Source organism: Camellia sinensis, chromosome 5 (genome assembly GCF_055761805.1).
Source record: "Camellia sinensis isolate YWXY chromosome 5, ASM5576180v1, whole genome shotgun sequence".
NCBI lineage: Eukaryota > Viridiplantae > Streptophyta > Magnoliopsida > Ericales > Theaceae > Camellia > Camellia sinensis.
The window spans coordinates 194,983,983-195,002,939 of record NC_138965.1 but is presented as its reverse complement, the minus strand read 5'-3'; the positions used below and the strand labels follow the sequence as shown (position 1 = coordinate 195,002,939).

Below are 18,957 nucleotides of genomic sequence, written 5' to 3'. Positions count from 1 at the left end.
TGACAACAAGCTGACAATAACAGAGAAATCAAATGCACTGGGATCCAAAAACATTTTCCACATCAAAATAAAAACATGGACACGAAGAACAAAACCACCGATACGTCCATCAACGACAAAAAACAATCGTCCAACATTACCGTCAATCGTAAATTCACACAACCAATTATGTTGAAGTTTTTACCTATACAGTAACACACCCAACTAGACTACAATTATTACAATCGTTCCACAACAATGTGACAACAACACAACAAATACAGTACGGCCCAATAATACTTACCAATTCAAAACAAGAACCATGGACAAAAAACAAAAAAAAACCTACCACGTACGACAACGACGTAACACAACCAACCAACATTACCATTATTCATAAATCCACACAATAAATCACGTTTTAAGTCTTCAACGGTATAAAAACACATTCAACATTCCAGTTAACGTACAACTAACACATCATTAACCATTACATATAAAAATCTAGTCAAAGAAACCAAGTGACAATAAACCCCCAAATTACAAGTACTTTGTAGCCATTAAACTCCTCCCCACGAGAGGACATTTAATAGTCTTCATACAACATATTCCCACCACAAAACAGTTACCAACACAGACACCCCCTGAGCTAACATTCACATAACCCCACATTACCACATGCACACACACATCCATATAATCAATAGTCCTACATATACAAAGTGCCCCACATTCAATAAAATAAATTCTTACAAGATGTACGTCCACCATCCCACATCCAAACAACACATTACACACATTGGTAAACACGCCAAAAACCATATCACTAATATAAAAAGCATACATCATAAAGGGGATACCACAGCCTCAAACTAACTAAACCCTAATCACATCACAGTGGTCCTAAAAAAATAATCCAAACATTGAACAACTTACGTTTATGAGACATATGAACACGATTTCTGCAGACACCATCAATGCACCTCAACTCTGATTGAGGTGTTCACACAAAATATCCCACAGTTGCAGGGATGAATTAGGGTTTTCACGAACACGTTGTCAACGAAATCGCAGATCATACAGATTCGAATTCACACAATAGTTCTATCAAATATTCCCTCCATTAATAATGTAGGTTTCGAAATCACACTAATTTGAAATTCAAATCTACAATGACTAATAAATTGTAGGGTTCTTCTTGTCAATCACCATGGTTTCATCTGTCCAAAAATGGATATGTTTGATTCGAATTTTGGAAATACAACCAGCGGGTCGGGTATGCCCACGAACATGTATCTAACTTCTGCATGGGTTTCACACTTTCCACAATTCACGTTCACAACACGCGCCACTAATACACACCAGCTAAAAACATTACTAGTGCACTTTTTCCATTGCGTTAATGTCAAACACATCCCAATTCCCATAAACAAACGCACCCCTACAATTCCCAAATTAACTCATCAGTGGCAAAAATGTAAACGACCAACCATAAGGACTATACGGTTCAAAAGAAAACAATTAGGACCACATGATCTACAAGATCACAAAATGGGATTTACTAGTCAATTCCCCAAAAAATTATTTATTTATTTATTTTATATAAAAATAATTTAACAATCCCATTACTAATCATCTCTCACACTATCATCATAACAAACACACTTTTACTTAATCCACCTCACTAAGAATTTTCCCAATCGTGTATCAAACTTATCATCAAATTTGAATTTGATGAAAAATGGTTCATTTTCAGCTCCAATGATTTCATCAAATCGGTATCAAATCGAGAATATCAAAATTGTTTCACCAAATAAAGGACATCTGGGAGCTTTTAGCATTTCATTGTTTGGTGCTGTTGATTTTGCAGAACTGAACGTCCAGCCGGATGTCTCCCCGGTCATCTGCTTAGTTGAAAAATTCCTACACCAAAGCACACTCTTGGAATCGATGGATTACTCTTGCCGGTCGACCAATAGGTCTTCCGCCTGGTTGTTCTCCCGATCGACCGGTGTGTTGATGACAGCAAAAAATGCTCCGTTGAAGTGCTAGATATCAGATAGAGTTTTTACTCAAATTTAGTGAAATAAATGATACATCGTTGGAGATGATCTAACAATCCTCATATTAATAATTTTTTTACTGACAATTTTCTTACTAACAATCTCATCCAACTTAATCCGCCAAACATGACCTTACCATCAAATTTTGCTCCACCGAACCCACCGTACCAAACACAAATATTAAAGTAAGGGTGGTTTGGGGATTGTATTTTGTACTAATAATTTTTAAATTTCAAAAAAAAAATTAAAAAAATAAGTTAAATTTTAAATTTTTTTAAAATAAAATCTTGACTAAACCAGGCCTTTCTCAAAGGCTGTTGTCACGTTTTTGTCCGGAATAATAGCCACATATAGAGTCAAAAAGGAAATTCTAATATACATAGGGATGTGTTATATATATTTTTAATTATTTTATTATTTTAATTATAATATTATTTTAATTATAATTCATAAATTTTTTTAATTACTATTGGTATTAGGGTTAATTATGTCTATTTTTTAAAATTTTAATTATAAAATAAAAAATAAAAAATTATATTAATTTTTTTTAAGCTATAGTCAAAATCAATGAGACTCCCTTTTTCTCTCTCGTCTCGTCTTTTAATACCCGGAATTTACGACCTTCGAAAGACCAAAGGTTCCCGTTTTTTTCCCCACAAATCATTGGAAAACAGAAACACCGAAAGCAAAACAGCACCGCTACTCTGTGTTTTTCAAAAGCAAAACTATTTTCAATCTCTCTCTCTCTCTCTCTCTCTCCTCTCAACAATGGCAGCTAATCCCTCTTCTCTCTCGTCGTCCCCTCACTGTTCTCTCCCACTCAACCGCTCTATCTCTCCCCGTTTTCATCGAACCTCGTTGAACCTTGCTTTCTTCAACAACGACCCTCCGAGTCCGAGGCTCGTTTCGGTTCGTGCCCAGAACCCCAGTTCCGAATCTGGGTCGGGGCCCAAGATGGCCTCGCATTTGGATGGAACAGAAGCTTCGTCGTCTTCTTCGGCCATTGATTTCCTCACATTGTGCCATCGTCTTAAGGTATGTCTTTGAATTTGATGAATTGGTTTGATGATCGGTGATTGAATTGTATTGACTCTACATGCTGTACCTGTTGCTTGTTTTATAGCTGATTGATTGCTTGAGATTGGACATATTTGGTTGCAATTGAGAGATTTTATGATGAAATTGAAGCATGAAATTGGGTTTGTGTCATATGATGACAAGAAAATAAAATAAAATGGTGGGTTCGTCTTTATATAGCTGTGATGTGCGATTAATCAATGAATTCCATGGCGGGTAGGAGATGGCAAAATCTAGTAGTAGTTTCTTTTTAATGCTTGGATATTATCTAATGGAGCATTGAATCAGTTTTGTTGATCTGTGAGCATTGCTATCCTAACATGAAATCTTGGGGATTTTGGTCTATTAGTAACATTTATTAAAGGTAATTTTGGGTAAAATGAGCTGCCAACCTCTAGTTTGCTACCGGGAATAAAACAGCTAATACTGTGTAGTGCGAGGGAGTATACCAAGGGGAAAAGGTTTACCTGCCAACAAAGTGGAAGTCCTTGAGAGTCTTAAAGGGTTTTAACTACTATTAAATGTTGTTTTAGCATATTCCATTGGTCCTAGGGGCTTCATTGTATTGGTCTGGTTTGTATTAGTGAGGTAGATGGGCCAGCAGATGAATCAATGGTTCACTGTTCCATTTGATTCGAGTGTGAAAATAAGTGAGCAGTGGACTAGAGTGTTTCTCAAGTTGAAAGAAAATAAAGGAATTGGGCGTTGATGGAGTCCTGGTTAACGTTGAGAAAATTGTAATGGCTTATCACTCATTTAACCTGCTATGTTATGGGGCTTATGGATCGTCTTGCTGGTTATGAAATCTTTATCATGGAACTTCATACTCAACAGACAAAAAATTCATGACCTGCAAAGTAATTTTTTTTTTTTTTTTTTTTTTGGGTTGAGTAACCTGCAAAGTAATTCACTACTATATATCATGTAATATGTTCTGTAGCAATTGAATTATTAACCATTGGCTAGCATTACCAGCTTACTGTTCTTTCACTCCTTATGCAACACCTTCCAAGTTCAAACCCTAAATTGTCATACTCCAATTAACAGCTAATCGATCAGTGGCCCTTTTCCATGTCATCCATCTCTTTAAGAAAGAAACATGTAGTATCGGGTGATTTTAGTTTCATTTGGTAATGCTGAGTTGTGATTAGCCACCGTCAGATATGTTGCACAGTTCGATGGGATCCAAAGTACCGAACTACCAATTTTGAAGTTTCTAGCATTGAGGAAGATCTATCAAAGGTTGATGACAAAGCTATAAGGAGAGACATATCCTGATTCCTGTTTCCTTTTCATTTCATTGGGAGTCAGTGTACCTTTTCATCCTTGAGCACCAGGAAACTTCTATAGGAGCCTCACTCCTTGCTCTGGAACCTCGCTCCCACACCCAACTTTACATAGGCCCTCCTCCCCAGTCTCCACTCTCATTCCTAACCCAGTTCCTGCTTTGTGATCTTCAAGAACTGACTAGACTGACTAGATAACTTTACTCTTCTAGACCTGTGTTCAACAGTGTAATTATGAGTGAAACAGCCTCAAGGAGGCTCATTTTGCAGCTCGTAAACTGCTGTTGAATTTGCCAAGTAGAGAGCACTGAACTATTTCAATTTTTATTCCTTGCTTTATTCCTAACCCAGTTCCTGCTTTATTGAGGTTGCCTTGAAAGGCTTTTTTATATTTGAAATTTCTTCAAAATAGGATACATATTTAATATACTCCCTCCATCCTAATTTATTTGTCATTATAGAAAATCCAACTTATTAAGGATACATGCAATCATTACACTCTAATTCAAATTTTGAAACATTTTTCCCACCATTGCCCTTCTATTTAAAATTTAAAATGAGTTTATAATGATTTATAAGGGGCAACTTTTGGAAATCTAATCAAATTTAGTATCCCAAAATAGAAAGTGGACAAACATTTTGGGACGGACTAAAATGGAAATTTGGACCAATAAAATGGGACGGAGGGAGTATATATATGGACTTTATTTTTTACCTATTTGGAATCAAATTTAATCCTGATTCATTTTTTCATTCCATTTCTTGGCATCGTCCTTTTATGTTTTGATGATTATCATATTCCTTTTCTTATATATTAATTTGTTTAAGTGCTTTATGGTATTTTGAGTTATGTTACTTGATTTTATCTTTTAATCACTAATTCAAATGGGTTGAACTTGAGAGTAGCCACTTTGTACATGTATTGCCAAAGCTTTGGTCGGTATCCAATTAACCCCTCCCAAGCATGGGACTGAACTGTGCGTACTTTGTTTTATTATCTGTCATTCAAAATAAAAAATGATATAATTTTCTATGAAGCATTCATTGTTTGAAAGATTCTATTGTTTCTTGTATAGTATCATCTAATCTCTCTCTCCCCATTTTGTAGACCACAAAGCGGAAGGGATGGGTCAATCACGGAATAAAGGGTCCTGAGTCTATTGCTGATCATATGTATCGCATGGCATTGATGGCTTTAATTGCTGGTGACCTTCCTGGTGTGAACAGGGAAAGGTTGGCTTTGGTCAAATTAACAAAGACTTGTGCTTTTTTATACCTTATATAAATTTGCTAGCTAGTTACCATGACATTCTGTATGTTTGCGTGCTAAGTGAAAAAGTTTGGATTTTTTGCTACACCTATCTTGTGAATTTGTCTGTGCCAATAAAAATGTATGATAAGTATGTGATAAGGTAAACATTCAGCTACCTGATAGCCTGATTAAATTAATCATTAACTATTACCCTTCAAATCCTTATCAATACTGTACTCAGAGCATGGAGTTCCTACATTTGCCCATCCAGCAACACTTCTTATCTCCCCTCTTTTTTAGTGATGAGTCTGATGACGTTATGTTACAGAGCTGTAACTTGAATTTGAAGGAAAAATAGCTAGTAATTGCATACATATAGGAGATAACTTGGTTACATTTTCTGAAAACCTTTCCATACACTAGCCAGACACTGTATGATACTCGATGGTTTTTCAGTTGCCCAAGTGCATTCCAATTAAGTCTAATTACTTTTTGTCTTCTTTTTCTCATTCAAACAGGTGCATCAAGATAGCAATTGTGCACGATATTGCAGAAGGTATCTTTTTGAATCCATCTTTTTTGTTTCTTTCTTGATATCTTATATTGAAAATCGTCATATTCCAAGACTAAGTTCATTAAGATGAAGAGGGATCAGGCTTTGAACATCATCTCTTTAACTATCATTTTTTCAAATGCTGAATGAAGCTTAAGTTTCTGGTGTAGGTTGAGGTTGGTTTTAGGTGCAACCAAGTTTTTATTTATTTATTTATTTCTATTTATTTATTTATATATATATATATTATAATTCCCTTCTTGAGTTTGGAGATAATGCTTTAATCTTTTGTGATAATAATAATCATATGGTACAAGTATCGACAGTAGTATCGTAGCACATCAGTTTTTACATCATGAGAGCACAACCTTTAGTATGTTCTAGGTTTCATATTGTTCTACACTTGAATGTTGGTTGACATGACTCTAGTGTATATATTATTAGGATTAAGGTTCAGGAGCTTCAAATGTAATGCATTTGAAAATTATTGAAGTGTTTGAACTGTTTCACTGGAAGGATCTAAATTCTTTCAAGCTTTAAAATGTGATGCTTTTTCTCTTTAAGAGTTGTACCATGAAGTCCTGCCAGTGCAATATGCTTGGTGTTATCTTTCTTTGTCTCATTTCTTCCAATTTTTGTTTCCTATAAATATGGCAAATATGATGGGAGAATTTCTAACATATGCGTGTTCTTTCTTCCAATTCTAGATTTCACTTTTTCTTATAATCCCCTGCACAAAACCTAAGATTAATACAGAAGACTGGTGTTGTTGGAATGGTATCAAAGATTCACAATCTTTTTGCAGCATACTGTTTTATAACATTATTTAATTCATATTCAATGCATCATTTGTATTTGTTGGCAATTTGTGTTTATCTTACTTTGAAAAAGTTAGCTATGCTTTTTTGGTTTTGAGTTTGGAGTTTGAGATGCATGTTGGACTCATGTAGCAATTGTTGGAGATATAACACCATCTGATGGTGTGCCTAAACAAGAAAAGAGCAGACTAGAGCAGGCAGCTTTAAATGAAATGTGCGAAGTTCTTGGTGGAGGGCTCAGGGGTACTCTCTAACACTTGGTATCTTGGTTTGTTTCATGTTCATTTCCTTGGCCTTAAAACTTAGTTGTAAATTGTAATTAAATGTCTGTTGTTTGCAGCTGAAGAGATGAAAGAACTATGGGCAGAGTATGAAAATAATTCTTCTATTGAGGCTAATCTTGTGAAAGATTTTGACAAAGTGCGTAGCTACTAACGCCATTTGATATTCCAAATATTTTTTCACACCAAATAGTCTTTACATTTCGAAAAATTCTTTTACTGGTATTACCTCTCATTATTAACTCCAATCTTTTGACATGATATTCTGCACCAGTAAAATTTCACCATATGCTGAATCTCTATTGAGACTTAGGCCTCGTTTGGGAACAGGCTAATTTAGTAACTTTTTGGCTATTTGGCTAAAAAGGTAGGTAAAAAAAACTTGTATGTTTGGGATGACTTTTTGGCTAATTACGAAAAGATGTGCAAAAAGTAGAGAGAAAAGAGAATCTTTGACTTTTTGGTATGGGTTGTTGGCTTTTTGGCTAATTTAGTAACTTTTTGGCTAATTGGCTAAAATAGCCTCTTGCCAAACGAGGCTTTAATTTCTTTCTAGACTTATTGGAGGGTCCCAATGGCATGCATCCATTTGGAATTGAACCAATGAATTTAATGTTATGCTTTTTTTTTTTAAGATTATAAAAATGTTTATGAATGGTCTGGTGTTTTTAGCTTTGAGAATTGCTTGTTTGTACAAAAATCATTGTGAAAATAAGTGCTTGCTTTGATGATTAATAGATCTGCCATGAATGCAAACTAGGATCCGCTTTGCAGGCTTTGAACTACATTTCATCATGAAAGTTTCCCCCCCTCCCCCTCTTTCTTTTTACTTGGTTAGATTTTCACAGATTGGAATTAAGTCATTCACCAATATACTTGATGAATTTTATCATTTTATATAACTATCCAACCCAGGGCGGCCTCTGATCTTTGTTACCTGCCATGTGTTTGTGTTTGTGTTTGTGTTTGTGTGTTCGAGTAAATATTTCAAGTGTGTACAGTTTTGTAGGCAACGAAATCCTAAGCTCTCCTGTCTCATAATGATGATTTCACAAGCCGTCTAACCTATTTTCATGTCTCCAGGTTGAAATGATTCTGCAAGCATTGGAGTATGAAACGGGTTAGTTTTATGTTTTTCAAATGGTTATGTACTTACATAAATGTACTAGTATACAACTAGCTTCTGTGATGTGTAGAATATAATTTTTTTCTTTTTTATTGTTTGGCATCATGATTAAATTAATTGAGTGTCATCCAATATTTTAATTCATTTGTTTAGAATTTATGTCATTCTATGTGATTTCAGATTTGAAGTTCTTAGGGCAAGCTGCAAGCCTTTAAACACAACTGGCCTCTATTTTCGGCCTAGTCATAATACATTGAACATAATTATATTACAACAAGACTACTTACCAAGAAAAGAAAAAAAAAACCAGTTTAGTGTCCACAATCTGAAATGTGTAGATCTATGATATAGATTCAAATTTTGGCACTAATGGTTTTTCTAGATACATGACATTTCTGATTGTAATATATACTCAACAAATAATTGAGTATTGATGCATTTACCTGTTTCATCAGCTCTGATCTCAATTGATTTTTCTATAGAAATATTATTTATAAATTATAATTTTTTCTTGAGACTAGATTCTATTCAATCTTTGAACCTAGGATATTAATGGAGGTTTGTGTAGTCTCGGGACTGAAAAGGCAATGCCTATATTTGTTCTTTGTGGTCCCGTCTTCGTAACATGGTATTGAAAGTTTAAACCAGATTAACAATTAAGCCAGAGCAATGTTGACGTGTTTGTGTAGGTTCTTTCTGAGTGAAACTTTTTTTAAAGATCTGTTGTAAAGAGCATTATGAGTCATTTTGAATCTGGTTTAATCTTATCAATGACCATATTCTTTAGCCTGCCTATAGCTCCATTCATTGATATGGTTTTTCTAATTTAAGTGTTTGATCAAAGCCCATTTTTTTCATTTTTCTATTATGATAATGTTGTATCCAGACCTCTCTTCTTTTGCTTGCTGTATTATGTCCTCAAAGTCTAGAATGCTGATTATCTGAATTTAGCACCGGTGAACTGATTTCTCATGTTTTGTGTCGTGATGATGTATCAGAGCATGGGAAAGTGCTGGATGAGTTTTTCCTTTCAACAGCAGGTGAACTTAATAATTTCTTCAACTTCAACCTGCATATATACACAAAAACGGCTGATGTACAGTAAGCTTACTTCCATGCCTCCCTAGTATTTTCATCCTATGTGTTTTTCCCTTTTTTGCAGGGAAATTTCAAACTGAAATAGGAAAGAGTTGGGCGGCTGAGATCATTTCTAGGAGAAATTCAAGGTTGGCAAACAGGCCTAATTGATAACCAGCTCCACTAGAAGTTCTTACATTTCTTGGTTGGCATTAGCCGATTCCTTTTGAATTCAAAATTGCGCTGCCCTCTCACCTGGTCATCAGATGTTCCTCGGTCTGATATTTTTGCAGTCCATGAATGTGAAAGTACGACAATTTTACATCTGACAGCAAGCATGACAAGGATTCACCATCATTTTCTAAATGACCGAAGGTGTTGAACTCTTAGAACTCAAAAGGGTATTATATACTATGGTGCTTACATTTTATCTGATGAATTTCCAATATAATTCAGCGTCTTTTCGGATAATGTAATTTAGCATAATTTTGTAACTGAATCAATGTATGGGCCTATCCTTGTTGGTTTGGCATGTGTTTAGTTTTCTGTTTCACATGTCTCTCTCCTGTAATTTCACCACCATCCGCTGAGGAAAATGGCCTAAATGTTCTCTCTACTCTTTTTGTAAAAATGCTGAACACTAAAATTTTCATTAGGATAGTGACATCTTTAGGAAAGGCAGCTTACCATTTATTATAGTTCTTAAAAAAAATAAAAAATAAAAAGGGAGAGGAAGAGAGAATTCTATATATTGTATTTTTTTTTATTTTCAGGATAATGGTAACAACTTCAATGTAGAACAAACATTAAAATCAAAACGACATCTGAATACATTAATGAAAACAGCAATCTTTCATTGTCACAGTTGAGTCTTATTTTGCATACTAGCTTGGCTTAGCAGCAAAAATGAAAAATAAAAATAATAATAATAAATTCAACTCTTGTAATAACCTTTAATGGGCAAGAGACTACAGGGTGTTCTAGGAAGTGTTTTTTTTTTTTTTTTTTCGTGTTTAGAAAAAAAAAATTAATTTTTAAAAGAGTTTTAGGTTTTTAGATTCAACTCGACAAGATTAGAAAATTATAATTTTAAAAAAAAATCGGAAATGACAAAAATAAACCAAAATAATTTTTTTTTTTTTTAATTTTTATCTTTAGTGAATTTTTTTTTAAAAAAAATTTAAAAATATATTTTTAAACTTGTCTCAGATAAATTAAAAAAGTAAAAAGTTTTGACATAATTTTTGTGTAGTTGTATGGTTTGGAATTAAAAATGGTCTTTTTGAACAAGTCAATAACTTGTAACCAGGTTGAATTTTAATGAGTTGAAAACAAAATCTGACACCAAGGCTCCACCAATTTTCTTATTGAAAAAGTTTCTTTGTACTTGAACACCCACCAACCCATTTGGAATTCTATTATTTTGAGAGGTGTACCATTATTATTTAAAAGGGTGCTAAGAATAATTAGGTTATCATCAAGGTGAGAAAAACAAAAAACACAAACAAACAAATAAAAATAAAAATAAAATAGTGAGAATCTAAATGTACCTTCTTTTTTTCTTTTTTCTTTTTTTCTTTTTTTGTCTTTTTTCCAGAATTTTATAGACGTTTACATATTTATTAATAGTATTTATCCATTTCAATTTTTTATTTATTTATTTATTTTTATTTTTTTAAATAGCGGTTTGAATCTGTTGATAATTTCAAGGTCATTAGCATTTTCCTTTTTCATATAACAAAAATGTCTTGTATTATAAAAGTCCACATATTATCACCAATACCTATTTGAATTACATTATTATAATGATACCCAAACAAATATGCATATATCTATACTGTTTGTTCTATTTTATAAAATGTATATGTCATTCGGCTCCGTTTGACAAAAGTTTTTTTGGCTATTTTAGTCACAAAAGACAAAATAAGTTATTTTAGTCACAATAAATAAAATATCACATCTAACTCATAATTATTACACTCTTCTCCCGTAAAAAAAAAGTCAAAAAATTCAAAAAATCAAAAAACCCTTCCCAAATCAAACTTTTTAACCCAGACTAAAATAGTCAAAAAAATCAAAAAACTAAAAAACCAATCCACTCTCCAAAGGGAGGCTTAGTGTGAACGTTATCAAGTTTTCTTCTTTTCTTCTGCATCTAAGTAATTGCCACATCAATAATTGATTCTTCTACATCTAGTTATGGCCACATCAATAATTGATTCATGAATATTATCAAATAGCCCTAAATTAGTAAACAACTTTACTCATTCGTCAAGCTGTCCACAATTATCAAACTATACAAAATTTTAAATGTAAAATTACAAATGCAAAAATGGTTGTGACCCTATGGAATGCAAGTTTATTTTGGAGAACAATTTGAAAAATAAAAAAAGATTGAATTTCTTTCATGTTTACATCTCAATAAAATAAAAATAAAAAAGTGATAAAACTTGTATTTATACCAAGGGGTCTTTTGGGAAGTAAAAAAAAAAAGATTAGCTTTTAGCTTTTTACTCATTTTGAGTTATATTACCTCTCAAATTTTTTATTCACAAAAAAACAAAATAAACTTAAAAAGCGAAAAAAATTAATTTTTTACCAACTTTCTAAAATAGTACTAAACTAGGTGTACATTATATGACTACTAGTGATTGTAAATAAGATACATTCACTACCAAAAAGTAAAAGTAAAAATAAAATAAAATAAAATAAGAAAGATAAATTACACTTACAATTTTTGAGATTTGAATTTAATACATATCGCCTCATAATATTTAGAAAATTACACTAACCCTGTGTCATTATAATTATTTAGACAAAATGACATTAAACTCATGCAATCTCTCTTTTCTTGTTTTGCTTTACTTCCTCTTCTTTTTTTTTTCTTCCTTTGTTTTACTTTTTATTTTTTAATGTAATTTTTTTTATTTTTTTACTAGGAGTTGCTGCCTTTTATATAAGCAGGGAATTTGTGAAATGAGATTATTAATCACAAGAGTGTGAATGTAATTCCTAAAACGTCTGGGATGAAATTTAATTGGACCAAATTTCAGATGTGTCAATCTAATTTACCCTAAAATTTGAAATTCTGAAACTAATACGCTTACAGTGATCCAAATTCTTCCGATTCAAATTATGTCAACCAATTAAATACAATAATAAAAATAAAATAATAGTTAGGCTCTCAAGGTGTCGTTTGAATTTGTCAAGAAATAAATCAGTATTTATGCTAAAATATTCACAAATAAAATACAAAATCAAGAAAAATAAATTCAGTTTTTTGGTCAATCTCCAGGCTCCATCAGAAAAGTCCAAGTGTACCGACAAATTCAGTTTTTATGTATTTTTTATATTAGTTGTAACCCAATGTAAACATGCACCTTAATTAATTATTAGGAGTCATAAGACTTTTTGTATACAAAGACTCTCACCGTTTTAAAACAAAGATTAACTAAAAAATTTTGTAATTAAAAATGTCACTAAGATGGATTTTATATTGAACACCAAGAATCTTTATAATATAACTTACAATTTTTAATGTTATACTTTATGGGAAATGATTAAGACCCCCTCTAATTATCACCTCCACCACCCTCACATAGACATGGGGGCTGGTGTTTGGAGGAGAAGAAGAAGAGAAAAAAAAAAAAAAAAAAAATTGGCCAATCAAAGAGAGAGAGGGTCGTAGGGGTGCCCCTGTGGGGGTCTAAAAATGACTTAGACCCCCTTTTTTTTCCATTCCCTTGACCCCCTCTTTACCTGATTGGCCACTTTTTTTTTTCTTCTCCTCCAATCACCACCCGCCGTGTGTGGGGGGTAGTGGGGGTGGTGATTGGAGAGGGTCTCAATCATCACCCATAGAATTATCTATCTTGTTAACTACTGAAATTTCTTATAATTAAAAATGTCATTATCACATTGCTTAAAATGAATTGTATATTGTAAAATCAATAACTTATATATAATTTACAATTATTAATATTACACCGACAGATTTTTGTACACAATTTTTATATAAAATTAACTTTTAAACCACAATCAGCAACTTATAACTTAAAGTTTCAAAAAATTTATACACATTTTTCATTATGAAAAAACAAATTTAAAAAATTGAACAGTACAAGAGTCTCGTGTAACAAGAAATAAATTACCAATATTCACATTTAATAAGAAATGACCCTTTAATCTTTTATACAGAAGTGTACAAGGATGACATTATCGACTAATCATATTATTTACACATTATTGAGTATAAAAAATAGATTTATATATCATCTTCTTATATATATATATATATATATATTTAAAAATTTTAATTTAAATCTCATTAAAATTGATGAATATTGAGTTAAATAGGGGTTGTACATATTTACATAAAATTATAAAACAAATCTTGGGAATAGTTTCGTTTGGCAAGTGTCCTTTTTAGCTAAAAACTTACTAAAAAAATTAAAAAGCCAACAACACATACCAACAAGTCAAAGATTCTATTTTCTCTCTATTTTTTGCACATCTTTTCGTAAAAAATCAAAAAGTTATAACAAACATACTAATTTTTTTTACATCACATTTTAGCTAAAAAATTAAAAAATTACTAAAAAAATATGTTCCCAACGAGACCTAATGTGCAATCTATGCAAAATTATAGAGGTTGTTGTAGGGACATAAAATAAAAGATTTAAACATAATAATAACCCAACATCCAACCGTCTTGACCGAATATTCAAAATACTATGTACATGTCAGCTAACTTGGTTGGTTCATCATTGGGGACCCCCAAATTTGTACAAAAAAAAATGAATAAAAAAAAGGGAAAACATCAAAAAAAAAAAAAAAAAAAAAGAAAAGAAAGAAAGAAACTATATTGCAAACAATAAAGTTCAAGTAACCTATAATGTGCCTAGTGCGAGTGAGAATTATACAAAATAATACTTTTGCACCACTTGCATTCTACTAATTTATTATTATCATTTTTGTACGAGTAAGAAATAATTTTCTCGTATAATCTTATTTATCAAGAGGTTTTGTTATTTCTGATCTTCCCACAGACGGCGCCAATTGTACGAGTAAGAAATAATCTTCTCGTATAATTCTGTTGATCAAGTCTGTGCTCTTCCAAACGTCGTCGTTTTATTCCCTGAAAACACAAACGTGAGCTACCCGGCTGGTGTATGCCGAATACCTCTCCAATGCCTAAGTCAGCAAAATAGACAAATAGACAAAAGTTCTGTGTATTCGAGAATCAAAATTGTGTTAACTCTCTATAGATGATGTTATGAGCTTTTATAGGTTCTGCGTAGCACAATCCTAGTAGAACTCTTATTCCTCCATATAGAGTGCTCCTAGGAATCACACTCCTAAAAGATAATGCTTATCCTTCAACACCCCCTCATTGCTTAAACCAAGTGAGATGGTTCTACCTCGGTAGTATGACAAAAACAAACGAGCTAACATGGCCATGCTAACCTGGCAGAAATGACTGAGCTCTGGCTAGCGCGGTTCTTTTCTTCATTGCCTATACCCCGGTTTCACCTGTTGAGACCGAGCTAACCATTGCTAGCTTGGACCAAGCTAATCAAGAGCAAGGTCCAGAGGAAGGTTCAAATCAGCTCGGTTCAGAATGGTATAACCGAGCTAATTATATCATACCAACCGTGGTAACCACAAGCACAAATGGACCGAGCTTAACTGCAAGGTTCTCTCACTCGGTCCTTTTTACTGCGGCCTATTTACCCAGCTCGGCCCAATTTTACTTATTAATTACCCTCTCAATTGTGTTTTTATGTATTCTATATATTTGATACTTCCTAGACCAGCAAGGGCTTGTAGTTTGGTGGCATCACCTAAAAAACTCTCATGTGAGATGTTATCGTATCTATAAGTTTCGTGATTTTCTATATGTATCACTTACAACTTGTTGTAGGTTCTCCATTGATGCTGCTTAGCAACTTCCTCATTTCATATCCTTAAAAATAGGGGTGTGCGCGGTGCGGTTCGAACGGTTTGAGGGTAAATTTACAAACCGAATGGTGGGTTGGTGAATTAGCGGATTGACAAATTGCGGTTTGGGCGATTTTTGGCGGATTGGCGGATTGAAGAGTATTCTAACTAATTATCATATATTTGCATAATATATAACACTAATTTGTATAATATTTTTTAAATATATAACACAAAGTAATTTTACATAATATGTTTCACATATATAACCACTAATTTGTAATAAATTTCATATCTTATATCTCTCTCACACTTATTTTTACATTGATATTTCATTGGAGGTTAAAAAATATATATGTATTAACTATAGCGGAGCGGAGCGGAGCAGTTCAGTTCGCGGATTATAAATTTTAAAGTATAAACCGCGGTTAGCGGTTAGAGCGGTATGGATAGATACGGATTGGTGCGGTTTTAACGGATTAGGCGGTATTTTGCAGAGCCCTACTTAAAAATAAGTTAGCTATATATCCTCTATTTTGATTCTATTAAAAAAGAAAAGAATTATTATTATTATTATTATTATTATTATTATTATTAAAAAGAATAAAGAAGTTACGATAAAAAAAAAGTATAGAGATGCTACCACACAGTGGTCCACAAACTTGGTATCTATTTACTTAGCGAGAAATTATCCATACTTTTGGAGTAATGTTATTTTTCATAAAACTTTAACATAAAAGTAATGAATTCCCATAACTTAGATCAATAATTACTATTTTGAAACATCACCTTCACTTACTATTATGATTTCAAAGTTGATACTCCATTAGTATTATTTTGTTTGTTCATTTTAGAGATTTCAACTTTTTAGATGACATGCAACAAATGCATTAAAATTTAAATTTAAAGGCATTATTTTCAACAATTGCTTCTTCTTCTTCTTCTTCTTCTTCTTCTTCTTCTTCTTCATTTCAAATAATAATAATAAAAAATATAATCTAAAAGTATTTATCACTATCTTTTCAATAACCAATTTTTTATTTAATCTAAATTATTTTTACATAATAAGCAATAAGTCAAAATTAAACAAAATATTCTAACACAAATTTACAAAAGCAAATTACACTACTAGTCCTTACATTTTTGTCTCTAAACTTTTTCAATTGACTCAATTTTAATCATTAATTTTAGATTTTGTCAATTTGATCTAATTAATAATGTTGTTATAATTTTTGTCTGAAAATTAATATTGAGTTGATTGAAATTAACTCAATAGGTTTATAAATTTTATAATTTTGCTTTAAAATTATGACGCGTGTGCACATTATTCATAACAAAATGCTAACAATTATAATTAATTAGACCAAATTATGATAAAATCATAAATTCATAATCAAAATCAAATTAATTAAAATTATTTAGACCAAAATGACACCAAAACTAAAATATAGAAATTGAATTTACCAAATTTACAAAACAAAAAAACAATTATAAATAACCCTTTGCAACGTTGAATATGGTATTGGATGCAAGGACCAAGACCACGTTGTGCGAGTTGCAAAATTCAAAATTAGACCTTTGAATATACATAGAAAAGCCCAAAGCTTTAACGGCAAAATATTTTTGTTCTGAATTATATTTCTTCTAATACGCGCTGACAATCAGCGTGATTTGAAATAATCTAGTAAACAACTTTTACGTTTTATATATACTAATGAATAATGTTTTAGAGCACTAAATTGGGAGCTCTAGAGCATCACTAATGATGTGGCACAGTAGCCCTCACCAAAGTGATGTGATGTTTTGGCTTGAGTTTTTTTTTTTTTTTTTTTTTTTTTTTTTTTTTTAGAGCTATTAGTGGTCCAAAAATTAGTGGGATGAATCACCACTCATATACTAATATATCACCCGTGTTATACATGAATTATATTTATAATTATTTATATATGTGAATTATGATTTTTAAATATCTTTTTTTTAAATGTCTTCTACTTTTTTTTCTTTTTCTATATTATATTAAAATTTAATATTTTGATAATAATCATATATGTTAGACTTTTCATAGAATTAACTGTCTTTTTTTTTATTATATTATATTAAAGTTTAATATTTTGATAATAATCATATGTGTTGGAATTTTCAAAATTTTTTTTATGCTTGTTCTTAATGCATTAAAGTGTTATTATGAGGGATAATAATCATATGTGTTGTGACTTTTAAAGAAATTCATATGTGTTGGATTTCAAAGAATTTTTTTTATGCTTATTCTTAATGCATTAAAGTGTTATTATGAGGGTAAGACTTGGGGATTGGAAGAAGTTAATAATTGCTAAGGTTTTTTTTTTTTTTTAATCAAAAAATTAAGAAATTTAGATTGAGAGATAAGGCTTGGGGTTAAAAACCCCCTTTTGCTTAATATATAGGCTTCGTTTGGGAAGTTGCTATTTTAGTAGGCTATTTTAGTTTTTGGCTATTTTAGTAGGCTAAAATTTTTGTGTTTGGGAAGATGTTTGGATTTTTTTGTAGTTGGATGTGATGTTTATGAGAGAAAAAGTGAAATGATTATGGGTTTGATGTGATATTTTGTCTTATTAATTATTTTAGCCTATTTTATTTTTTTGTGAATTTTAGCCTAAACTAGCCTATTTTTTTTCTTGCCAAACACCCCCTATGTATAGATATTTATAAATAAAAAAAAACAAAAAACAAATGTGCCTGATTTTTGTTTTTTGAATTCCGTTTTTTAAAAATTAAGTTTTTTGTTTTTCGTATTTTTTCTTTATTTTTAGTGAATATTTTTAAAATTCTAAACAATTTTTTATTTTTTTAGATACACTTTAGATAGTAAAATATTTGTAAAAAAATATTTTAAAAAATTAACAAATACCGAAAAATATTTTTAAAAAATGTACTGAATTTTGGTATTTTTTTTATATTTTTTGGTATTTAATGTTTTTTTTTTAAAAAAAAATTCACAAATATTATACTTTTTAAGTATATTTATGTTAAGTGTATCTAAAAATTAAAAAAATTTGCTTAAAATATTTAAAAAATCATTGAAAATATTAAAATACAAAAAATAAAAAAATAAAATTTTTTGAAAACGGTTTTCTAAAAACTAGAGCCAAACAATGTGATCTAAATAAATGTATTTACTTTAAATAAGTCTATTTATTTAGGCTAGGTTTGGCATCTCCTAAAAAAGTCAAAAAGTCACTATCTTATTTAGGTCACATCATCTTATTTAAATTACATCACATCTCTACTACATTACTTCAAACCCAATCCATATTTTATAAATAAATAAAAAAATATATTTATTTAAAACATCTCAAACAAACCTAGCGAATGTCAAATAAAACTTATCTATTACTTATATTAATTAATTCCTATTTATTGATTTGAAGTTAAATCGAAGCTTTAAAAAAACATTAAAAAAATCAACCCAACCTTTATATTTATATTTATATATATATATATATATATATTTTTTTTTTTTTTGTCT

General features: G+C 31.1%; 1 protein-coding gene across 1 annotated transcript; it reads left to right on the top strand.

Annotated features, from left to right (window-relative positions):
• Window positions 1–2,614: 2,614 nt before the first annotated feature.
• Window positions 2,615–10,044, top strand: LOC114261680 (5'-deoxynucleotidase hdd1). Its single transcript, XM_028201968.2, has 8 exons — window positions 2,615–3,077; window positions 5,514–5,638; window positions 6,176–6,213; window positions 7,161–7,271; window positions 7,369–7,448; window positions 8,393–8,429; window positions 9,434–9,475; window positions 9,598–10,044. The coding sequence occupies exons 1-8, from the start codon at window positions 2,811–2,813 to the stop codon at window positions 9,681–9,683; spliced, it is 786 nt and encodes a 261-aa protein (XP_028057769.1). The 5' UTR covers window positions 2,615–2,810; the 3' UTR covers window positions 9,684–10,044.
• Window positions 10,045–18,957: the final 8,913 nt, after the last annotated feature.

Excerpts from the sequence above, each read along its gene's own strand:
- LOC114261680 (XM_028201968.2), top strand. The coding sequence starts at position 2,811 with ATGGCAGCTAATCCCTCTTCTCTCTCGTCGTCCCCTCACTGTTCTCTC. Across the intron at positions 6,214-7,160 it reads TGTGCACGATATTGCAGAAG|CAATTGTTGGAGATATAACA; the intron begins GTATCTTTTTGA and ends GGACTCATGTAG. Across the intron at positions 7,449-8,392 it reads TTGTGAAAGATTTTGACAAA|GTTGAAATGATTCTGCAAGC; the intron begins GTGCGTAGCTAC and ends TCATGTCTCCAG.